The sequence below is a fragment of the Glandiceps talaboti genome, chromosome 2 (assembly GCF_964340395.1).
Source record: "Glandiceps talaboti chromosome 2, keGlaTala1.1, whole genome shotgun sequence".
In the NCBI taxonomy this organism is placed as follows: domain Eukaryota; kingdom Metazoa; phylum Hemichordata; class Enteropneusta; family Spengelidae; genus Glandiceps; species Glandiceps talaboti.
The window spans coordinates 21507836-21529705 of NC_135550.1; the positions used below are offsets into that span (position 1 = coordinate 21507836).

The 21870-nt window shown below is 37.4% G+C and overlaps 2 protein-coding genes across 2 annotated transcripts; one reads left to right on the plus strand and one right to left on the minus strand.

The window, feature by feature from the left end:
* The first annotated feature begins 297 nt into the window (after positions 1-297).
* Positions 298-12435, plus strand: LOC144445502 (uncharacterized). Its single transcript, XM_078135090.1, has 10 exons — positions 298-427; positions 494-1116; positions 2039-2271; positions 2692-5557; positions 5957-6178; positions 6821-6926; positions 7834-7952; positions 8543-8628; positions 8665-9686; positions 10830-12435. Exons 1-10 carry the CDS (start codon positions 298-300, stop codon positions 10904-10906), a joined length of 5484 nt encoding a protein of 1827 aa, XP_077991216.1. The 3' UTR covers positions 10907-12435.
* Positions 12436-14913: 2478 nt separating this feature from the next.
* On the minus strand, positions 14914-20015 carry LOC144449908 (methylmalonate-semialdehyde/malonate-semialdehyde dehydrogenase [acylating], mitochondrial-like). Its single transcript, XM_078140459.1, has 11 exons — positions 19887-20015; positions 19461-19539; positions 18994-19117; positions 18511-18541; positions 18116-18263; positions 16982-17163; positions 16751-16880; positions 15834-16015; positions 15560-15739; positions 15193-15291; positions 14914-15044 (listed from the first exon to the last, which is right to left on the minus strand). The coding sequence occupies exons 1-11, from the start codon at positions 19998-20000 to the stop codon at positions 14943-14945; spliced, it is 1371 nt and encodes a 456-aa protein (XP_077996585.1). The 5' UTR covers positions 20001-20015; the 3' UTR covers positions 14914-14942.
* Between the last annotated feature and the right edge of the window lie 1855 nt (positions 20016-21870).

A 21870-nucleotide genomic window follows, 5' to 3' on the forward strand; every position in this document is an offset into this window, starting at 1 on the left:
TCAGTAATCTTGGATGCAAATTACTGTTGAAATATATAGTCTAGTTCCCGACGACTGCATTCCGATTTTACAATACGTTATATTCACACATTACTAAATGTATGAAGTTCGTTATTTACTTGTACTCCAGCATAGACATTTTACATCAGTGTTCTGGAAAATCACATCATAAAATGTAAAGCTGGTACTGATTCTGAATCTGATTTTTAGTTTAGGTTAGCCTCGTTCTGAGTCTCAAGTAATGCAGCCATTTTGTATTTTCCACGGAAAGCTAGCATAAACTAAAGCTGTAAGGCCATGTCTAGGTTTGTAAGAGGCCGTGGTGCGGGAAGAGGTGACCGGGGTAGAGGAGGGGAACAGAGGGGTAGAGGTAGGGGTAGAGGGCGAGGTCGAGGTCGGGGTCGCTTTCGCGGTAGAGGGTTCAGAGGTTTTGAACCATTTGATTCAACGCATCGTGATCGCGGTGATCGTGAAGATCGACTGTCATCTCGAGATCGTGGCCGAGAGCGAGACAGAGATAGAGACAGGGACAGAGAGCGTAGTTCTGGAGACAGTAAAAAACATCGAGAGCATGACCGTGATCGTGAACGCACCGAGAAGCAAGAAAGAAGGCGCTCACCATCACCTCGATCGCCATCACCTACTGAAAAAAGGAAGGAGCCCGCTTCTGTTGAAGAGGGCATCAGAGTGACAGTACCTAATCAGGCATGGAAGGTAAAAGAGACGCCATCGTCGGCGAAAGGGCACGAGGATCGAGATCCTTTAGATATGTTTTACGAGGAAGGTCAGAAACCGGGCAATTTAAAGGGAAGGGAGGGGAGGAATTACTTGAATGAAAGGGAATCGGGAAGGGGGAAAATGGCAGCCACGGGTTTCGGTTCAAGTGTAAATGAATCCGACGGCGCCAAGTTCGTACAAGAACAAGTCAAGGCGGGTTTTACTGAGAGGGGGCCAAGACAGTCTGTTGATCTTAAAATGGGTGCTATACCAAGACCACTGGCACTTGGCAAAGGTGGATCTTTTGCACCTGATCAAGTTACTCAAATGGGAAAAGAAGGAAATGTGTCTGATAAAGAAAGACGACCCATAAGAGAGAGACTTGGCCCACAGCAGGAGGTGAGTACTGTTTTAAATGATTCACAAAGAATCTGGTGATGCAACATGTAAGATAGCTGCAATAATTGTAGCATTGTGATTTTGAGGGTTTTTCATTCTGTTTTTGTGATTTTTTGCATTCCGAACCCCTCAAAATCACAACACACACTATATTTATTGCAGCTGCTTGTAAAACTGAACATCAGTTTGTAATACAGCTACATTTACCCACTGCATAAACCAAAGGTTATATAACTTAGCAATCTTACAGCCATTCTAATGACATTTTATGAACATATGTCATTTTTAAAAATGGCCTATGTTCACAAATATATTGTTTTGATTTCAAAGTACTGTATGAAATGAGAAAAAGGTTTCATTATAAATATAATGTCAATAAATCTTATATGGTAATTGGCAATTCCCTCTTTCCCATTAGCTATTGATAGACATATTTATCAGGTAAATGTAACGTAATTTGTAATTACTATATATTGTTGAGAATAAATTATTATTATTTATATATCCATATGTTAGAAACATTGGTTAGCAGTGACAATTTATTTGAAAGGGGTGGGGGGGGGGCATAGCCAGGTATTCATTTAAAGAATAGAAAGAAAAAAGAAGCAAGTATACATTGTTCAATTGATAATGCCACACATATATCCCCCGTTGCTTAGATGCAGTGGTGTTTGAAGTTCAATTAGTCTGTGGCAGTGCCAAATCTACCTGATTTCATAGATTTTTAGCTGTTTTCCATGGAAACTTATGGTACAAGGTATGGAAATGTATGCAGGATTTTCTCCCCTGTTATTGGGATTCTCCAACACTTGAGATGTGAGAGTCTAAGGTATTGCAGCAATTTGAAGATTTTCACATTTGATGTGATTTCCACCACTCGGTTGTAGCAGCATTAAGTTACTGCAAATTTTGTCATCAACAGAATCCCGCTCCCATACCCAAACCTCTTAATTTTCTGAGAGATGACAATGAATCAATCAGAATAACAGTGGGAAATGAAAAATTCAAGAAAGATGGTAGTCCAGTAAGAAATTTGAATAAGGAGTCTGCTATTGAAAGACTTGGACCACCCGTTGGAAAGCAACGTGGATCAAGGGAGAGCTCGAAAAGTAAAGATATTTCACCACATAGAGGTAGTAGTGAACATCTATCAAGGTGAGAATGTAAAGAATGCTCACATCTGCAGAAGGTTTGACGCTATCCATCACTTCAGTGATGTACGTATTACAGCGTCTGTTCGAAACCCAAAGCTCAAAATAATCACAGTGCACCAACCCTAAGATAATGCATTCTATGATACATTGAGAATATAGAAACTAACTGAAGAGGCAGGTGGAATTTTTTTGAGTAACCTGTGTAAGTATTATCTAAAATGGTTGATAAATTCTAACTTGTTTATGTACAGATTATGAGCTGGGATTTGTATCATTTAAAACTTGAATTTTCACTAAGTTCTGTTAATTGGTAAAATTTGCTGAGTCTCTTCCCTGTTAAGTGTCACTAGTATGTAGATGTACCAGCTTTGTCAAAGTCTGTACTGTTCTTTCATTAATATATTTATTAAATTTGTTACAGGGATGATAGTAGTACTCAAAAAGCTCCTGAGATTAGAGAACACGTTCCTGAAAAAAAGGACAGAAGTTCTGTTGAAAAGAAGGAAAGATATAAGGAAGACAGAAGCAGGAGAAACAGGAGCAGTGAGAGGGACGGGTCCAGAGCGAAAGAAAAGAAAAAAGGGTATTATGAAAAAAAGGATAAATATTATAAGGACAAAGGATATAAGGATAAAGATAGGAGTAGAGATAGATATAGAAGCAGAAGTAGAAGCAGAGATAGAGACCACTATAGGCATAGAAGCTACAGTAGAAGTCCAAGTAGGAGCCGAGGTAAAGAGAAACGGTCCAAGGGTCACTACAAGGACAGAAGCAGGGACAGAAGTGGGAGCAGGTCCAAGGGTCACTACAAGGACAGAAGCAGGGGTAGAAGTAGGAGCAGTAGCTGGAGCAGTAGGAGTAGAAGCAGGAGCTGGACCAGGAGCAGAAGCAGAAGTCGGGACAGAGAAGACAGACATGGTAGAGATCATTACGAAGACAGGGGACAACATAAACTAACTACAAGTAGGGAAAGAGATTCATACAGAAGTTCAAAAGATAAGTCAAGCATTGAAAAAGAAAAAGTTCATAAGATAGTGCATGAGGATTTACTTCGAGATGAATACCATGTTGAAAAGCAAAAATATGACTATCCTGAGGTTAGAAATCAAGATATATATATGCCCATGGATGCTCATAAAAGAGATAGAGTTGATGAGAGAAGAGGCAATGACATGAAAGATGTCCAAATGAGAGTAGAGCTTAGTCCAGAAAAACAAAATATCAACAGAAGAGTTAAGATCCATACAGAAGATCCTGGCATGGATTATCCTTATCAGTCTCGTACATTCAGAGATGATCTTCAAGAACCTCAACAAAAGGACATGGACTTTGAAAGAAAATCCAGAGAGGAAGAGCATGGCTTTAGTTTCTTTGGTTTGTCAGGTGGACTTGGTTCGGCTGACTTTAAAATTCCTGGACTTGCTGATGACGATGATTATAGAGGCACAGGCACAGGTTTTGCTACAGTAGATGATGAAGATAAATTTCTATATGGAGATGAAGAGGAAGATGAGGAGACTAAATCTCAACTGTCAACTAGTCATACTGTAAGACAAGGCAGGACAGATTTAAGTCCAAAGAGACCAGATGGGAAAGGAAGGCAACGCAGAGACTCCATAGAGTCTTATCATTCAGCTAGTAGTCATGACCCAAGGCGTTCCAGAGATGGTGACGAAAGAAAGGACAAACGCCCAACAGGAGATACCTACTGGAATGTTGGATATGAAAGGAACAAAGCTGGTGAAGACAGGTTTATTGACAATGTTCCAAAAGATGTACATAGGTCCTCAATGGACACAGGCAGATATACAGACAGGGCCCTAGTGGATCAACATGATAGACAAGACAGAGGGCAAAATATTGGCACTGCTAAAAGGCCTGATTTTGAGTCTCAATTTAGTCATGACAGTGATAGAAGACAAATCAGAGAAGCAGAAACTCAACATAACTATCATAGACAGCAGGAAATACTTCAAACCCAGCAGAATTATCATGAACAGCAAGATGATAGACAACAGCAGTATGAGCCTTCAAGGCCAGAAAGCGAGGCTTCAAAACAGGTAGATGGCCAGTCTGAGGAAGGTGCCGACTCAAATTTCACCAATCAACAGATTGTCAACATTCTATCAGCTATTGGGTTTGATTTTGATAAGTCCAAAGAAATGCAGAACAAACTGAAAACTGAACCCCCTCAAAAGCAGGTGGAAGAGAAACCACCAAAACAGATGATCCAGAAGGAGGAGTTTTTCCAGAAAAGAGGTCATGACCAGATGTCACCACAAATGCAAAGAGGTCCAGCTCCATACCCGCAACAAAGACAGCAACGTCCACCAGATAGTGCTCCATACCCACAACAAAGACAACAAGGTCCACCAGATGCTAATATACAAAAAGAGTCAAACCTTTATCCCAATACTGGACACAATACACACCCCCCATATTTTGTACAACAACAACAGCAACAACAACAACAACAACAACAACAACAACAACAACCACCTCCGGCTCAGCCACCATTTGGGTTTGACAACAGAGGTGTATACCAACAAAATGAACCCCATAGTAATTATCCTAGTGAACCATACTGGTCAACAGGATATGGCCAGCCTGGACAAGGACCAGCATATGGATTCCCACCAAGTCAAGATGAAATTCCTCCAATAGAAGAAAACTTGCACGAAGAGCCACAAAGTATACAGACTGTAACTGTATCCAATCTGGTTTCTGTACCAATTATTCAAGACCTTCCAGTGAACAGGTCACAGAGATCTTCAAAACGAGTTGTTTTACCACCAAAAAAGGAAATGGATTTAAAGGAAAGGGAAGAAATGATGAGGAAAAACTTAGAAGAAAAGGAACGAATGAGACAGAAAGAACTAGAAAAAGAGCGAGCAGCTGAAAAACGGAAACATCTCCATGAAATGGAAAAGAAAAGGCAGGCAGAGCTTGAGAGAGAACGGCAAATCAGCAGACTTCAAGAACTGCAAAAAAACAAACAGGTTTATCAGAATAGACTAGAGTACTTAGAAAAAGAATTAGAAAGACTAAAAAAGCAGCAAGGTGATCTTATGAGAAAGAAACAAAGGCAAAAAGATGGTCACAAAGACCCACTCATTCTTGAAAATAGCAAAATGCAAGATCAGATTGGAAAACAAATATACCTGCTGAGAAAAAAAGTCAGTGAAGTGACAGAAGAATCTGAAAAAACAGATGCTGCTTTGGATGGTAGAGAGGTACAAAAGGATAAAGATAGCAAAGCCTCGTCAGAGAAGAGTGGTGACAAAAAGGTAAGGAAAGCCAAAGCTGATTTAGTGCATATCTGGATACCCTGTATATTTGGATACAGTGTTTATATATCTGGATATAATGTGTGCATATGTGGATACATGGTTTGCATGTCTGGGTACATTGTATGCATATCTAGATACATTGTTTGTATATCTGGATACATCGTTTGCATGTCTTGATATATTTGCTGACATGTCTGGTATCATACAAACACCACCCAAAATGGTGCACATGTGGCAATGCTGTACAACGTTGTACCTATGTTTTAACAGTATATTAGTGTTTTCATGTCAACTTGACCATTGTAGTATAACTTTGACAACTTTCGTGTTTGGTGAATATTGTTATCATGATTATGTATTTTTTAAACTTTTGAAAACCCTTTCTGATAAATTTAGGAGGCTTCAGATAAGAAGGTGGAAGAAAAGAAGCAGTCCAAAGAACAACAACAAAAAACATCTCAGGTTAAATCAGCCAAAGAAATTGAAAAAGAAGGGTCTAAATATAAGTTTCACTTTACATATGTGGATCATACTGATCACTGGTGTCAAACTTGTAACTTGACTTATGCATCTCTGAGTGAATACTTGAACCATATACAATCAAGGACTCATTGCAAGGTATGTCTCCAAATAATAAGTTAACCATGCCCATTTATATTAAAGTTAAGTCTCGTGTTTCTGAGTGATTACTTACTTGAAGCCTGCGTAAGCTATTAAAGTCTCATCAACTTCTGTCTCCAAGTGACTATGTGACTTGTGTCACTTGTATGAGCTAATTCTGATATCAAGGTATGTCATTGCATGATTACTTGAACCATGTATAAGCTAAGTCTCGTATCAATGCCTGTCTCAGGAGATTACTTGAACCTATTCTCATATCAAGGTATGATGCAATTTAGCAGGTACTAACAAATTGGTAATTAGGATAGAAGTACATCCCCATGTTGGTGAACTTGACATTCTTGTCAACATTGTCATACAGATTAGTTACTTTAATACTAATATTTAATAGCCATCTGTATTGTCGCATTAATTGCAGTCAAACAAATTTGGGAGAGATTTTATTGTATTGAGATCTTTAAAAAAGAGTTAGTTTTTTCCAAAGATACAGTGATTATATTTTCAACTGCTTTTGGTCATTGATTCTGGATAGGAAAAAGTAGCAGCGTTAGGCAGATATGATTTTGGAGGCACTGTAAATTATTAAGTGCAGTGCTTAATTTGTGAAAGCATATCGTATGTTTTTTCTACCTTTCACAGAAAATGGATCCCACAGACAAGCCAATGAAATATTTAGAGGATCAAAAATTTATTCCCACACAGCCACAAGAAGCAGTTTCACATAGACTTTGTACTCCACTTAAAGGTATTCATTGACAATAGAAGATGGTTTGCTTTTTTTTAGCATTTTATAGTTAAAAATTGGCTGGTGATAGTACAACATACATTGTAGACATGTTGTCATCACTTTCTATATCCACATCTGGCACGTGACATTCTTGTAATGCTGGATGAACATCATTGTTATCATGGTGTTCACTCCTTCCAAAGGGATACAGCCATATAAAGGTTAATCATCTGGTAAAAAATACTATAAATGACTGATCTTGATCACATGAGCATGGCAGATTTACATTTTTCTTCACAATCATGCAACTTTTCCAGTGGGGTCAGGAAGAAGACTTGCTTGTTTTAAAGTTTGAAGTAACAGAACGTTGTGCCATCCATATCAAGTGAGCAACCCCCATGGTAATGGCAGCAGATTCATACATGTTAACAGCAGGAACAGTTTTGTGTGTTTCAAAGTTTGAGATAGTGTTATACTACCAGTATAGTTTAGTATGGGAGATTGACAATGCTTTTGGATGTAAACAAATCACCATTGATGGTTCCTAAACCAACTGCTAAGCAAATGATAGTCATTGAATGAAAACTCTATTCAGCCAAGCAGTATACAGTGCTGTACACCTATTACAGAAGTCACTGTAGACGAGTGAAGCTCATAGGTGTAACATTAACTGAAATACGGTAAAAATGCACTATTGAACTTCCAGCTGAAGTCATTTCTGTGGGATTCACTTGTGTACAGGGAGATTTGTATTTGTTGTATCACATGGGAATATCATGTTCTATTCTGCTGCATAACTGTTTCACAATGTAACCTTAGGTCTGACATTTTGTAGTCGGCCAATTTGACCCCAATACTTATAAAAACTTACAGATATTTTGGGAGACAGTAGATTTTTACTGATTATCTTTATGTTTTATTTCAGGGTCAGAGTTCATGATGCCAGCGCATGGATTTTTCTGTTCACTTTGTAAGGAATTTTACTATGAGAAAATGAATGCTAGCAATCATTTAAAAGAAAAAGCACACAATGACAAATACCAGGTGAAGTGATATTTAGTTTGAATCCTATAGTAATGTCTGGATGACAAGTAATTTCAAGACAAAGCCAATTGGGTCCTTTATATGCAAATGATATAAAACAATTTGATAGGAGTGGGGTGAAAGACCAAAACTCAAAAACGACCTTCGTCGTATATCTGGTTCAAAGTATTCCCAGGCATTTCTTGATGACAATATTCATTTTGCACTAGGGATTTCTTGGTTCCCCAAACCCTTGAAGGGTGGTTATCCTTTGTTCAGCCCATATTAGGGTATTACTGTAAGTACAAATAATGCCATACTCATTTTCTTTGTCAAGCTGGCTATCATCATCTCATCTGTAGCAGTTTAGGTAGCACAGAAGCCTACTTGCCTCATCAGAAGTTCATATAGATTCAAATTTATTGGACATAGGCTGGAAGTCAAGGAAAGCTTTCAAAAATTCTTGATATTTTGTTGAACTTATGTATTACATCATATTCACAAGGGCTGTATACATAACAAAGATACCTTTTCCTGATTCAGAATTAGAAATTACCATAAATCTCTTGAATTAACTACCAATACTCACCTTTCCTATGTTGTCTTTACAGGAATTCCTGGAAGCTAACCCTTTTTATATAAAAAAACGGGAATTGGATAGGGCTGCTACTGCAGCAATACTTGGAAGTGTAGACAAGTGGAAAGAAGCAGAGAAAGTAGCCAACGAAAACAGGAAACGACACTTGATTCAGCAAGAAATGGAAGCACAAAAGAAACAGAAACTAGAAGAACAGTTAAAAATATTGGATGAGAAAAAAGCCAAACTGATAGAAACTGAAATGAAACAAAAAGTGCAGGAATTAGATGCAGACGGTACTGATGGTGGATCTAATGCACCAGACAGTTCCAAAAGTAGTGGTGGAAAAGGTGGAATCAAATTGACTTTGTTAGGAGAGAAAAAAACACCTGATGAGCTCAAAGGATTTGGAAAATTCTCCTGGCCAGGTGGTTGTGCACCACCACCAACAACTACAAGCAACACTGTAACCCAAGCATCTGCCAAAGGTGATAAGTCTGGAATCACTATTAAACTGAGTGGCAAGACTCTCATTCCACACACCTCACCTTGGACTCCAGTCTCTCAAACTCACACTAATACATCCAATAAAGAGCTATTTCCACTGCGAAAGAAACAACCAGACAGACCTGCTCCTCTTAACATGTTCTTGGAAATTAATGCTGGTGCAAAGGGAAAGTCACTTCCAGTTGTGGCCGATGCACCAACCAAGGGTGATATTGCCAAAGCATTTTCTGGCAAAGGTGGCAATAAGGAACCTCCTTCATCTAAACCAAATATTCCATCTACAACAACTACCAGCACCACTGTAACTAGATCAACATCACAAGTAATTGGTCAAAAAACCACAACAGTGGTTAAAACCGTAACATCAAGCACTCCTCAAAATGTATCATCATCTTCATCAGTGCAGGAAAAGCAAGATGTTGACATACCAGGAGTAGATGAAGGGGCATCTTCCAGCTCTAATCTACCAAAACCTAAACCACCACCTCCACTGTCTAAGGATACCAGTCGTACTGCCAATCCAAAGTCATTTGCTTCATCTTCAGCAAAAGACTTGTATGGAATATTCTTTAGTGGCAGTTCAGGCAAAAATGGTGATCCCAACAAGCCTCCAGGTCAACTTCAAAAACCAGGAACTGGGGTTCAAGGTGATGAGGATGCATTCTTGGGAGGTATGCAACTTGCAAGTCATTCCTACATTCCTAGATTGTATTGATTATGTGTGATTCTCTGCTAGACAGTAATTGGTTGCAGTACTTGTGTTGGCAATTAGAGTGCCTGGACTGCAGGATTGTGTGATTATAATGCTAATCATCATAACATGTATGTAACACAAGTTAAAAGCATTTCTGTTAAGCAAATCCTCAAGTCGTTACACGTCAGTGCAATAAGGTCGTATCTTCTATACAATATCTGCTATTACAATTGTATACAGATATGGACTTATTGCACAGACGCAACAAAGTATTTTCATACACAAGCTATGATTTGTTGGTACCCACTGATTGACGATTATTATTACACAGTAATGTAGGCCCTCCCAGCCCATAATGGACGGAAGCAAACTTTGAACGACATAATGGGCGGGGCGACAGCCGAGCCCATTATGGAGTGCAAAGTTTGCTTGAGTCCTTTATGGACTGGGAGGGCCTACATTATTGTTATTATTTTATAGTTTTGCCAATTCCAGTGAATTTGTAGACCGAGAAACGCAAAACAACGTATAATATACACAGCGCTGAACATCGTCTGCCACGTTCGGCCCGGAAGCTGAATACTAATCATAGCGACACACGTACGTACACGTACACACACATATACACTTCAATGAACTGCTGTGAATACAAATTTGTTTCATTTTAATTTCAATCTTTTAAAAAAAATTCTTATGGTGTTTACCCTGTAATTTCCCTGTTCTTAAATACCCACACCTTTATTGCCTTACGGACATAAGCTTGTATTGTTATGCTCGTTCCGGGGCCGCGATGCCCAATAACGGAGTACATTATCAGTAATAATGTACAGCGATGACGTCACAAAATTCACTGGAATTGGTAATGCTATAATATAATATGAGTTATATGGTGATAGAAATAATAAATTTCACATCTTTAAGATGCAATATCAGTTTATACCACATTTTGAGCATGTTACCGCTTGGTGCTGCACCTCAAAGATGTTACCAATGTACTGCATCGTGAAAATGTAAAGTGCATTATTTGTCACTTCTTGGTAATTGAATAAATCTTACTAACAGAGTAGCCAATATGTCTCAAGACAATCATGCTGTTATTTCATATTTTTTTATTTTTCAGACTCGGATAATGAGAGCTATGGTAGTGGCATTAGTATGACGCTTGGAAGTGATGTTGAAGTGCTAGATGAAGTCTAGCCAAATTTTAGACATTAAAATGGAAAATGCTCTCTCATTCCGGCAAAGATTACCTTTACCCAGACAATGAATGATACAGACTTACTCATAAAGTTGGTTGAAGGGGATCTGTTGTAGTGACAACTTAAAAGTTCACTGTGAGAATGAAGAACAAAGCAGTCTAGTACAACAGAAGTACATTTTATTTTATCTTATTTTATTTTTATTTTATTGTCGTTTGGTTCTACAAATGTATACTCAGTAAGGGAAGAGTAGTTGGTAGTGTTACTAAGAGCAAAAGTATTGTTTTGTCAATGTTTTTTTTTAGTTTGTATGTATGTAGTCTGATGTCACAACTCTGATGAAGACAAGATAAGTTATTTTCATCTTCTCAATAACTGCTTTTCAGAGTCAGTGTTCTTGTATTTTTCGTGTCTCAGAAGCTACTTCACTCAGTCTTAATACAAGTGTATTTCACCTTTGTAGTACAAAGTAGTTCAGTTTGACTACTGAATCATTCATTGAGCTTTCAATCTGTCCTTGTCAACACGACCCTTTTTCATAATAACTAATTGACTAGTTACAGCTAATCTTTTGTTATTCTGAAGGAGATTGTCAACCAGAACAGAAGGAAAGCTTAATGGCATTTATTCCTAGAAAGTTGAGCTGCTTGTGTGTAGTTGTAACTTTTTAGAGTTCAATTGATAATAATAGGCTGATGAATATTTTTAGTCACCTTTGTTGTATTGACTTTACACAATCACACTGCCAATAAAAACTACTATGATGTATGTTTGTATACATGTACCATATTCGTAATACCATGAATATGAGTTTAAATTGCTTTGCACCATGGATATGTCATACTGTTGTTCTTGTTTATTTGTGTTTGACGAAAAAACAAAATCCAGCTAGACCCAAAAAAAAAAAAAAAGATTATGAAAATTGATCATGTATTACTGGCATGTCTTCAGGTCTTTTTAGGTGTTTGATTAGATGCTTCCAAAACGCTTCATAGTAAAGATCCATGCAGTCAAAGTTTTGAAATTTCATACCATCTTTGTGTTCCATATCTGGTAGTATAACCTGCCAGTGATTTTATAACCTCCCACTATTAGTTCTATTTGTAATCTCTTCCAATTAAAAATGGGTTGGTTTGTGGAATAGTTTTTCATACCATAGGGACTTTATTGTGTGAATTAAAGTTCAACTTGTGGAGCAAATATTCTCACTACTAAACTGTCCACTAAACTTAAAGGTGTTTGAAAAATCCTCACCAGTTCCTATTTCAAGCTATTATCTTACCATAGCTATGAACTTGAACAAGTCTTTTAACTTATGAGATGCAGACAGTGGTATCACATTTGGTTCAGTATTGTCAACGTCAAGTTCATCTATCTACCACTGTGCATGACCCAGGGAAAAGTACACAATAATGACATATAAATGGACATGTTATGAATATCACATATATATCATCCAAAATCTATGAGAAGTGTACAAAACAAGATTGTTTAGAAAGATTCTTAATGTTTGATTTAAAATAAAAGAAATTATAATGTCTTTGTTGTGTGTCATGTTTTATCTTCATTCTCTATACCCCTATGTCATGTGTCCCAGTGAATTTATCATTCTTAGAAAAGAAACTGATTGGGAGAGCTTTGTAAGCGAAAGAGAAAGATGCAAAATTCTTTTACTAAATGGTCAGAAGTTAACCTTTGAATTCAATTCTTTGTTTCTGTACTTTTGAATTCACAGTTTGAAAGACTACTGTTATACACTTATTGCCTGGCTACTAGTAGACATCTGTTACCTCTAGGGCTGTTATGGAGCTACTTTTTCCTGAGGGTGAAAGCTGAGGGAAATAGTTGCTACATAACAGCACACAGGGTAATATGACATCTACTAGTGCCCGAATAAGACCAGGCAATATGACATCTACTAGTGCCCGAATAAGACCAGGTAATATGACATCTACTAGTGCCCAAATAAGACCAGGTATATCCGTAGGCACATATTCTTTCTATAGTCAGATAAAAAACTGATGGGACTCCCATGCTACAAAATAGTGCCCTAGGGAAAATAGAAACACGATTATTGCCCATTGTGTGCAAATTGAGGTCACTATGGCCAGGGTCACTAGTCCATACCACATGACATGATCTAAGCCAATCACTGAAGGTTGTATGAGCATGATGTGTTATATCTCATGTTACATCACTGGAATTAAACAAAACAAAAGCTAGCAAAGAATTACAAAAGGAAAGTGCATGTTGAAATTGTCAGACATGGATATTTCCTGTGTCCAATGACTAATCCCCAAAACCCATGTATGTGTGTGGATATTGTACATATTTGACTAAAATACACCAATTTACACATCTGTACAGGTACATTTGTTAATACACTGAAACCTGTGGGTGTACAACATTTGTATGAAATCAAATCAATAAAATTTGTGCACATGTGTGAACATCAATACAAATGTTATGAGTTGTCCATTGTACATGAATGCCTTCTGATGTAACAATATTTATTTGAATTGAAAACTGAAAATCAAATCAAATATTGTTACATATTTATTTGAATTGAAAGCTGAAAATTACAGGATGTGTGTATGCCAATTTTCAGAGATGATATTAAAGCATTCAAAAGTTGGTGTGTGTGGTCTGTAGTGTGTTATGTACACTACTGATTTATTTGTTTTATTTACAAACCCATCAGACACAACCCAATACAGGATGAATGTTCAGTGCTGAAATGGGAGGACACCGGAATGCCCATGGAAAACCTGCCCTGTTTGGTCAAGTCAAACTGAACGACACCTGCCTTTCTTACATTGTGCCAAATTTTAATCCAAACCCAGAGTGGACTTTAATTTGTGCATGACTTCTTGCTTTGATCCTAAATGGTATCAAATTTCGTCATTCTATTTATAAAAACAAAGATGACTGTCCAACATGGTATACAAGGACATTTTTGATTTCTCAATGTGAAAACTAGATGGCAGACTGACAGTTGTAGGCTTTATACAATATTGAGTTATATTCCAAAAACTTCCATGATAATCTCAACTTCTTATCTCACAAATAGAAATTCTGTCCCTGGTTTTTCAATACAAGATTCATACTAATCGTGCCCCAAGAAATATGAAGAATTTCGTTTGAAATACACCTATTACTGATAAAATATATATTTGTAAGTTGCATTGCGAGATATCTGAAACATTTATCATGGATCCCAAATTACCTTCTGCATATTATTTTTGTTCAGAAGGTTCTGATTCACCTCTGGTGAAAACCAAGAAATTCCAACCACAAGAAATGCAAGCGCAATATCTCAAGTATGTCGTAGAATGGCAAGAATATAAGATTTCCCCAGTTCTATCAGAAATGTAAATAGTCACTTGTTTTCATGTGTCTGTCGTCATTCTAATTGGTAATGCTTAGAAATGTCATACCAACAAGCACAGCAAAGTACCAGAATGTACATATTTATTTTATGAAATGCATTTTGAATAAAGTACTCGTATTATGTAAACATATGTTAATTTTGTAACAAAGTGTATGATTGTGTTTGGCATGTGCATACTGACACACAAAAACACACACTCATTCTAACACAATTCCAAGTCTGTTTTGTCACAAGAATCTTATTTCTAATTTTATTACTTGCTGTTAAAGTGGCCATATGGAAGACGAAATAAGTACTATTTTGGAAATTTAATTAATAGCATAACTTTACCATGTTTTTTCTACTTGAAAAAGACAATGTGACAGAACATAGCCCAAGTCCTTGTTTGTACCTGAATATTAAAATCACAAATAATTAAAAGTGCAACAAGTTATTGCACATCCAGGAAATTAACAAATATTTTGTTATTGGGGTTAATAGAGACATGTCACCTCAATCTCTTGTGGGCAATGATTGCCAGGGCAAATTGAACCCCTTGTAGAAATTCCATCCACCCCAAACCACTACCCTTCCATGGCCACTCCATATCCCTACCCACCATTGTCATGGCTGTACTGCTTTTCATGATTGACACGGATGTTCTTTATTTCATGACTGGCATGGCTGTGGCAGCTTTCTGGTGAGATACATCTTCCGATCTCCATTGTGATGTCACTGTCTTTAGTTGGGTGTAGAAGTGCACAACCTACAGTAGTATAATGAAGTATGAAAATAAAAAATGTGTGATATAATGTAACGGTCCTACGGAAAAGTTCAAATAAATCAGTAATTTCTGTAGCCACCTAGCTATTATTCAAACAAATCACTTGGAAATGACATGGAGGTAAACTTACAGACTTTCCCTGGGAATTGGCATCTCCTAGGAAAGATCCCCTTGATCCACTAAATGAAAACATGGAAAGTGCTGCAGGAATTGGTACATTGACTCCAACCTACAACAAAAACATCAAGAAACGTTCTTCCGATTTGGAATTGAGACATAATAATCAAAGATACTATGTATATCAGTACAGATATGGAGATACGGTAGAAACATAGGAAATGGGTTATTCTGATCAAGGAAAGCATGCTAGATTCTCAACGGCCACATGATTGGCTGCCATTGAACACATGACCATGAAAACACCACCACTTGCACTCGACATCACTGTCGCCTTATGAACGACTCTATATTTAACATACCGAATATACAAGTCTTACCTGTCCAACATCAATTTCATTGGTAAATCTTCTGGCAGTTGCTCCATTAGTTGTGAAAATAGCAGTACCGTTGCCATAGGGATTAGAATTAATAATTTCAATGGCATCATCTAATGTATCCACTGTCATTATAACCAATACTGGTCCAAAGATCTCCTCTGTGTAACATTTCATATGTGTCTATTATGAAGGGAAAAAATCTCAATGAGTTTCAATGTTTCTAATTTAAAGTATTCAACTTTCAAGAAATATTTTTTTGCATCATTAGATTTACCTTAACATCTGTCAAAATGGTGGGTCCAACAAAATTGCCTTTTTCATAACCAGGAACACTAACACCACGTCCATCTAGAATTAGATTGGCACCTTCATTCACACCACTCTGAACTAAATCACAAACTCTGTCTTTGGCAGCTTGTGAAATCAATGGACCTATCTCGGCTCCTGGCTCGACACCTGAAAGAGACATACAAATTGAGATACGCGGACTATAACATTCGTTCTTTTCAATTTCTAAAAATGCTCAAATATATTGTTTACGCTCTCTTGGGTAAGGAGACGTTGTTCATACATATGGACGAACTTTGTGTATGCTTGTGTGCTATTCAACAGAGTACATTTTTAAGAATAAAATATCCGATGACGAGTCTATCTTACCAAATTCTTACAGCAAAAAGATTTTGTCATTGCAAACCTGTCTTTGTTACGAATCGAATTTTTTTTAGAAATATATTGTATTTATTTGAACTAGGAAGTTATCAGACACATTCAGTCTCTGTTTGGGGTCATAGGTCACTGGTTCTCGTGCAGGCTATTTTTCAGCAGATTGATGGAGTTTATTGTGAATGAAACAAAGACTGGATTATTTGGGCGATTTGTTGTAAGGATCGCTCAGTATACGATTGTTGGACGAGTTTCGTTGTGTGTAATGTAGATGTTAGCTTAATATTCTTCCCTGTTTGATGATACATATTGGCCGTAGAGTAGCCCCGCTCTATCTCTACCCTGAATTTGTCTTTCTAAGTAACGTAAGATGACCGTGTCAAAATCAGCCAACACCAAAATATACAAAGATTTAGATGCCAATTTAATTTGATATTTACTGATTCGTTGATATCCATTTATTTTATAATATAAGGGTGGCCACTAATTTAATTATGCTCATCACTAAACTGTGTGTGTTTACCCTACCTGCAGACAGTTTAAGATTCTTGGCACGTTTGACCAAGTCAGGAATCCAATCCTTAGAATCTCCAACGAAAACAGCTGTCGTTAACGCCATACATCGTTGACCTGCCGCACCAAAAGCTGCACCAACCAACTGTTTGATATGATAATAGAGAAACGGATTAACGTTTATTCAAAATACTTACATTTTAAAAGTGTAATACTTGAACATTAATACATTAGTATGCTACTCACCTGGTTGAGGGAATTTTCCTTGTTCGCATCAGGCATAATCACCCCATGGTTTTTGGCTCCAATATTGCATTGAACGCGTTTACCACTTCTTGTACCTCGCTCATAAACATGCTTACCAGCAATATCAGAACCAACGAATGATATCGATTTGATGTCATTATGGTCACAGACGAAATTTACAGCTGATGAACAAGAAGATAACAGACTTAATTAGCATAACTGCATTTCATTACTTCGATAAAGGCGTAAAATTGGCTGTGGTAACGGCAAACTATAAAGGATTTTGTAGAAGGTATTATGTCCTTGACAGGGGTTTTTGAATTCCGAAGGACTTTTAGGGGTATGGTTTCATTTGTAAACTATAAATGGGCATGCCGCCAAATTCTGTATTTGAAACTATACAAGTTTGTCAAAATATCACAAACATGGGGGGAAACCATTATAAACAATGCATGATTATCAAGGCAGTTTTAAAGAAAAACCACACCCGTCTTACCTCCTGTCTTGTGGAGAACTGTCCGAACTAGCTATGTGTAGATTTAGATATTGTTTTAGAAATTTGATGTGCAACATTTCTATGTTGTCTGAATGAGTTGTTGATAATTTGTGTATATAGACTGAAACCTGCGATGTTACGTTACCCAAATTCACGATTGTGGGGATATCGTTGACCATATCAACGATGCTGACTAATTTCAATATCACAGCCTGGATAATTCATACAGACAAAATAATTACATATATTGTTTGCTACTCCTGACAATATAGTCGTGGGTTGGAAATGGAAAGCAAGCCATACGTACATACATACATACATACATACATACATACATACATACATACATACATACATACATACATACATACATACGTACATACGTACATACGTACATACGTACGTACGTACGTACGTACGTACGTACATACATACATACATACATACATACATACATACATACATACATACATACAACCATTCCATACATAGTGCGGACGTTGTCATGGTTACTGTCCTTATAATCACAATTATGAAGACGAAAATTACCAAGCTTGTTGATATTTAATTGAAAGTGAAACATTGATGAACAACTACATATTGTCCTTGTTGGTATGGGGTATATATCAATACAATACCTTCATGTTTGCCGTGAATGACATTGATAACGCCAGGTGGAAAGCCTGCCTGACGCGCCAATTCAACAAGTTTCATGGATCCACCTGGATCTTGTTCCGATGGTTTCAAGACAAACGTGTTACCACAAACAGCAGAAACTGGAAACATCTGAAACAATAAAGGGCAAGCTAGAAGACACAACAAATGCAAAAACACACACAAAAAAACTGTTGTTGGAAGACTTCAGCCCCCAGTGAATCCGTATGAGCGTGAGTCGTATTATCATACAAGCAGTTTATTGATGATTATCATGTATTAATTGTCAAAATTCAACTAAAACTGTACATTCTTTTATATTAAAATATGTCTACAAAACACTGATGGTTTCAATTTATCGATGTCGGTAACAACTCACCCCAAGAGGTATCAAAGCAGGAAAGTTGAAACTATAACAGAGGAAAAACACACAAAACAAAACACAGATAGTTGTTAAATTGTAGCAGAGTGAGTGGATTTTTCTAGACAGTTTATGCCTTCTGTATAAACAGCATCCAAACATTAAACTCCCATAAGGCACTACATACGTTTTAATCGTTCATTTTTAACACATTTTGATAGGCGGTATCAACCGTGTCTAGCTCTAAAAAGCACAAGTCGATTAATTTCCATTGTAAATTAAAGGAGTCCAGTTACTTATTAAGCAACCAATGTCAATTTCTGAAGAATAGTTTTATAAGACAGCATTTCATGATTCCATTTACCAGCTAAAGTGTTACTTCATATACATCATACATTTACAATGTTACAGCTATAACTCCAAGTGTAACTCTGAACAAAAAACACTTCACAGTATACCAATATCTTTGATAAAAAGGGGTTATAATGGTTGTTAACTTACGGTGTAATACCAGCTGTAACTCCTAGTGGAACTCTGAATGAATAGATATCCATATCTTTTGTAACCGATGGTAAAGTCTCACCAAGTTGCAAGGATGTGATGCTGCATGCATGTTCCACGAATTCTTGGGAATCAAAAGATACGAAGTTTAGTCTACGCATCAGTGAGTTCACAGTGCCAAGTACAAGCAGTGTTCAATACTACTCTGGCGTCTTGGATGGATATCGGTTTGACCACAGGCAAAGAAGATAATTTTGCTTGCCTGTTGCAAGAATGACTCGGATTATGTCTCACAAAGAAAATTATAGTCAGAAAAATGTGTTTTAGGACATTCACCGACAAAGTATCTGCAGCACTTATACATGCAAGCACAGGTACATGTTGTTGTTGTTGTTGTTGTTGTTGTTGTTGTTGTTGTTGTTGTTGTTGTTGTTGTTGCTGCTGCTGCTGCTTCGCAATATACTTACGTAGTCCTCTCATGACATCGCCCTCTGCGTCTGCCAATGTTTTACCTTGTTCAAGCGTGATCACCTCAGCGACGTCTTTCTGCAAACAAAGTAAAAAACATTTCCACATTCACTAGATCAAAGTAAATCCATTAAGCTTGTTTTAACATACATATGTTTTTACATAGAGAATATTTGAAAGCGTACAAGTTGCCATCAAATCCGCTCAAAATTTTATAATTGAGAAATGAAGAATAATTCTAAAAATGACGGTTATAGGCCACACTGCACTGGCTTCTACATTATCAAAAATAGATGAAGACAATGAAGATATGCAGTCGAAGGATTGATAGTTGATATGGCAACGTTTAGACAAAGTGAAGTGTAAAGCTGTTATTACACTCTAAGACTTTGTCTAAGGCTTATATCAGAGTCAACCATACTTACTATATTCTCTTTGATCAAATTTTGAAACCTAAAAAGGACCTGTTGTCTTGTTAAAATCGACGTCTGTGACCAAGCTGGAAAGGCAGCCTTAGCAGCAGCTACTGCTGCCTCCATCTCATCCTGTGTGTTCTTTGGTACCCTGGTAACAACTTCATTGGTAGCCTACAAGAACAATACAACAACTGTATACAGAGTTTCTTGGATGCATCTCAAACTCGGGGGTGGGTTTGGTTTTCATTTAGGAATGTTACATAATCTACTTAGCGAGCCACTGAAAGGTACTCCATAAAGTAGCATATTCAAAGCATATTCAAGTATTCCTAAAACAGCAAGATTGTTTTCAGTGAATTTTTTATAAAGCAGTATGTTGTGATGCACCAAATCAATCGATCAGTAACTTGAAGATTGTGATGAGATGGTACCATGGCTATTCAAACAGGGAATAGAAATGTATGTATAGGGATAAGCCTATTGACTAATGGGTGACCCTAAAACGAATGACAACCTGAATGACGGAAAACGAATGACAGCATTTCTAGGTGGTAAACAGTGGAATGACAACCTTTTCTACATTCAGTTAGTTGAATGACACCCTCTGCACTGTAGAACCACTGGAATGACAGCCGCCACTCTATAAAATAAGTGGAATGACAGCATTTTCAATGCTTTAGAACTGGAATGACAGCATTTCTAGGTGGTAAACAGTGGAATGACACCCTCTTCTACATTCAGTTAGTTGAATGACACCCTCTACACAGTGTGGCGGCTGTCATTCCAGTGGTTCTACAGTGTAGAGGGTGTCATTCAACTAACTGAATGTAGAAAAGGGTGTCATTCCACTGTTTACCACCTAGAAATGCTGTCATTCCAGTTCTAAAGCATTGAAAATGCTGTCATTCCACTTATTTTATAGAGTGGCGGCTGTCATTCCACTGGTTCTACAGTGCAGAGGGTGTCATTCAACTAACTGAATGTAGAAGAGGGTGTCATTCCACTGTTTACCACCTAGAAATGCTGTCATTCCAGTTCTAAAGCATTGAAAATGCTGCCGTTCCACTTATTTTATAGAGTGGCGGCTGTCATTCTACTGGTTTTACAGTGCAGAGGGTGTCATTCAACTAACTGAATGTAGAAAAGGGTGTCATTTCACTGTTTACCACCTAGAAATGTTGTCCTTCCAGTTCCAAAGCATTAAAAATGCTGTCATTCCACTTATTTTATAGAGTGGCGGCTGTCATTCTACTGGTTTTACAGTGCAGAGGGTGTCATTCAACTAACTGAATGTAGAAAAGGGTGTCATTTCACTGTTTACCACCTAGAAATGTTGTCCTTCCAGTTCCAAAGCATTAAAAATGCTGTCATTCCACTTATTTTATAGAGTGGCGGCTGTCATTCCACTGGTTCTACAGTGTAGAGGGTGTCATTCAACTAACTGAATGTAGAAAAGGGTGTCATTCCACTGTTTACCACCTAGAAATGCTGTCATTCCAGTTCCAAAGTATTGAAAATGCTGTCATTCCACTTATTTTATAGAGTGGCGGCTGTCATTCCAGTGGTTCTACAGTGTAGAGTGTGTCATTCAACTAACTGAATGTAGAAAAGGGTGTCATTCCACTGTTTACCACCTAGAAATGCTATCATTCCAGTTCTAAAGCATTGAAAATGCTGTCATTCCACTTATTTTATAGAGTGGCGGCTGTCATTCCAGTGGTTCTACAGTGCAGAGGGTGTCATTCAACTAACTGAATGTAGAAAAGGGTGTCATTCCACTGTTTACTACCTAGAAATGCTGTCATTCGTTTTCCGTCATTCAGGTTGTCATTCGTTTTAGGGTCACCCTTGACTAATATCCTGCTACATCACTGTTAATATTCCGTTTTTAGGGATATTTTTCTCTGAATAGGAAATACCCCTTTGAGTGACTTAGTGGGGCTTTGATTACTTTTTGGTTTTACTCGTGGCTTTGTAGAAATTTTGGTCACAC

Coding starts and splice junctions, on each gene's coding strand:
- LOC144445502 (XM_078135090.1), top strand. CDS start 298: ATGTCTAGGTTTGTAAGAGGCCGTGGTGCGGGAAGAGGTGACCGGGGT. Junction 2,272..2,691: donor AGTAGTGAACATCTATCAAG/GTGAGAATGTAA, acceptor AATTTGTTACAG/GGATGATAGTAGTACTCAAA. Junction 6,927..7,833: donor ACTTTGTACTCCACTTAAAG/GTATTCATTGAC, acceptor GTTTTATTTCAG/GGTCAGAGTTCATGATGCCA.
- LOC144449908 (XM_078140459.1), bottom strand. CDS start 20,000: ATGGAGGCAGCAGTAGCTGCTGCTAAGGCTGCCTTTCCAGCTTGGTCA. Junction 19,540..19,886: donor ATTTGATCAAAGAGAATATA/GTAAGTATGGTT, acceptor CTTTGTTTGCAG/AAAGACGTCGCTGAGGTGAT. Junction 19,118..19,460: donor CGATGTCATGAGAGGACTAC/GTAAGTATATTG, acceptor TTGATTCCCAAG/AATTCGTGGAACATGCATGC.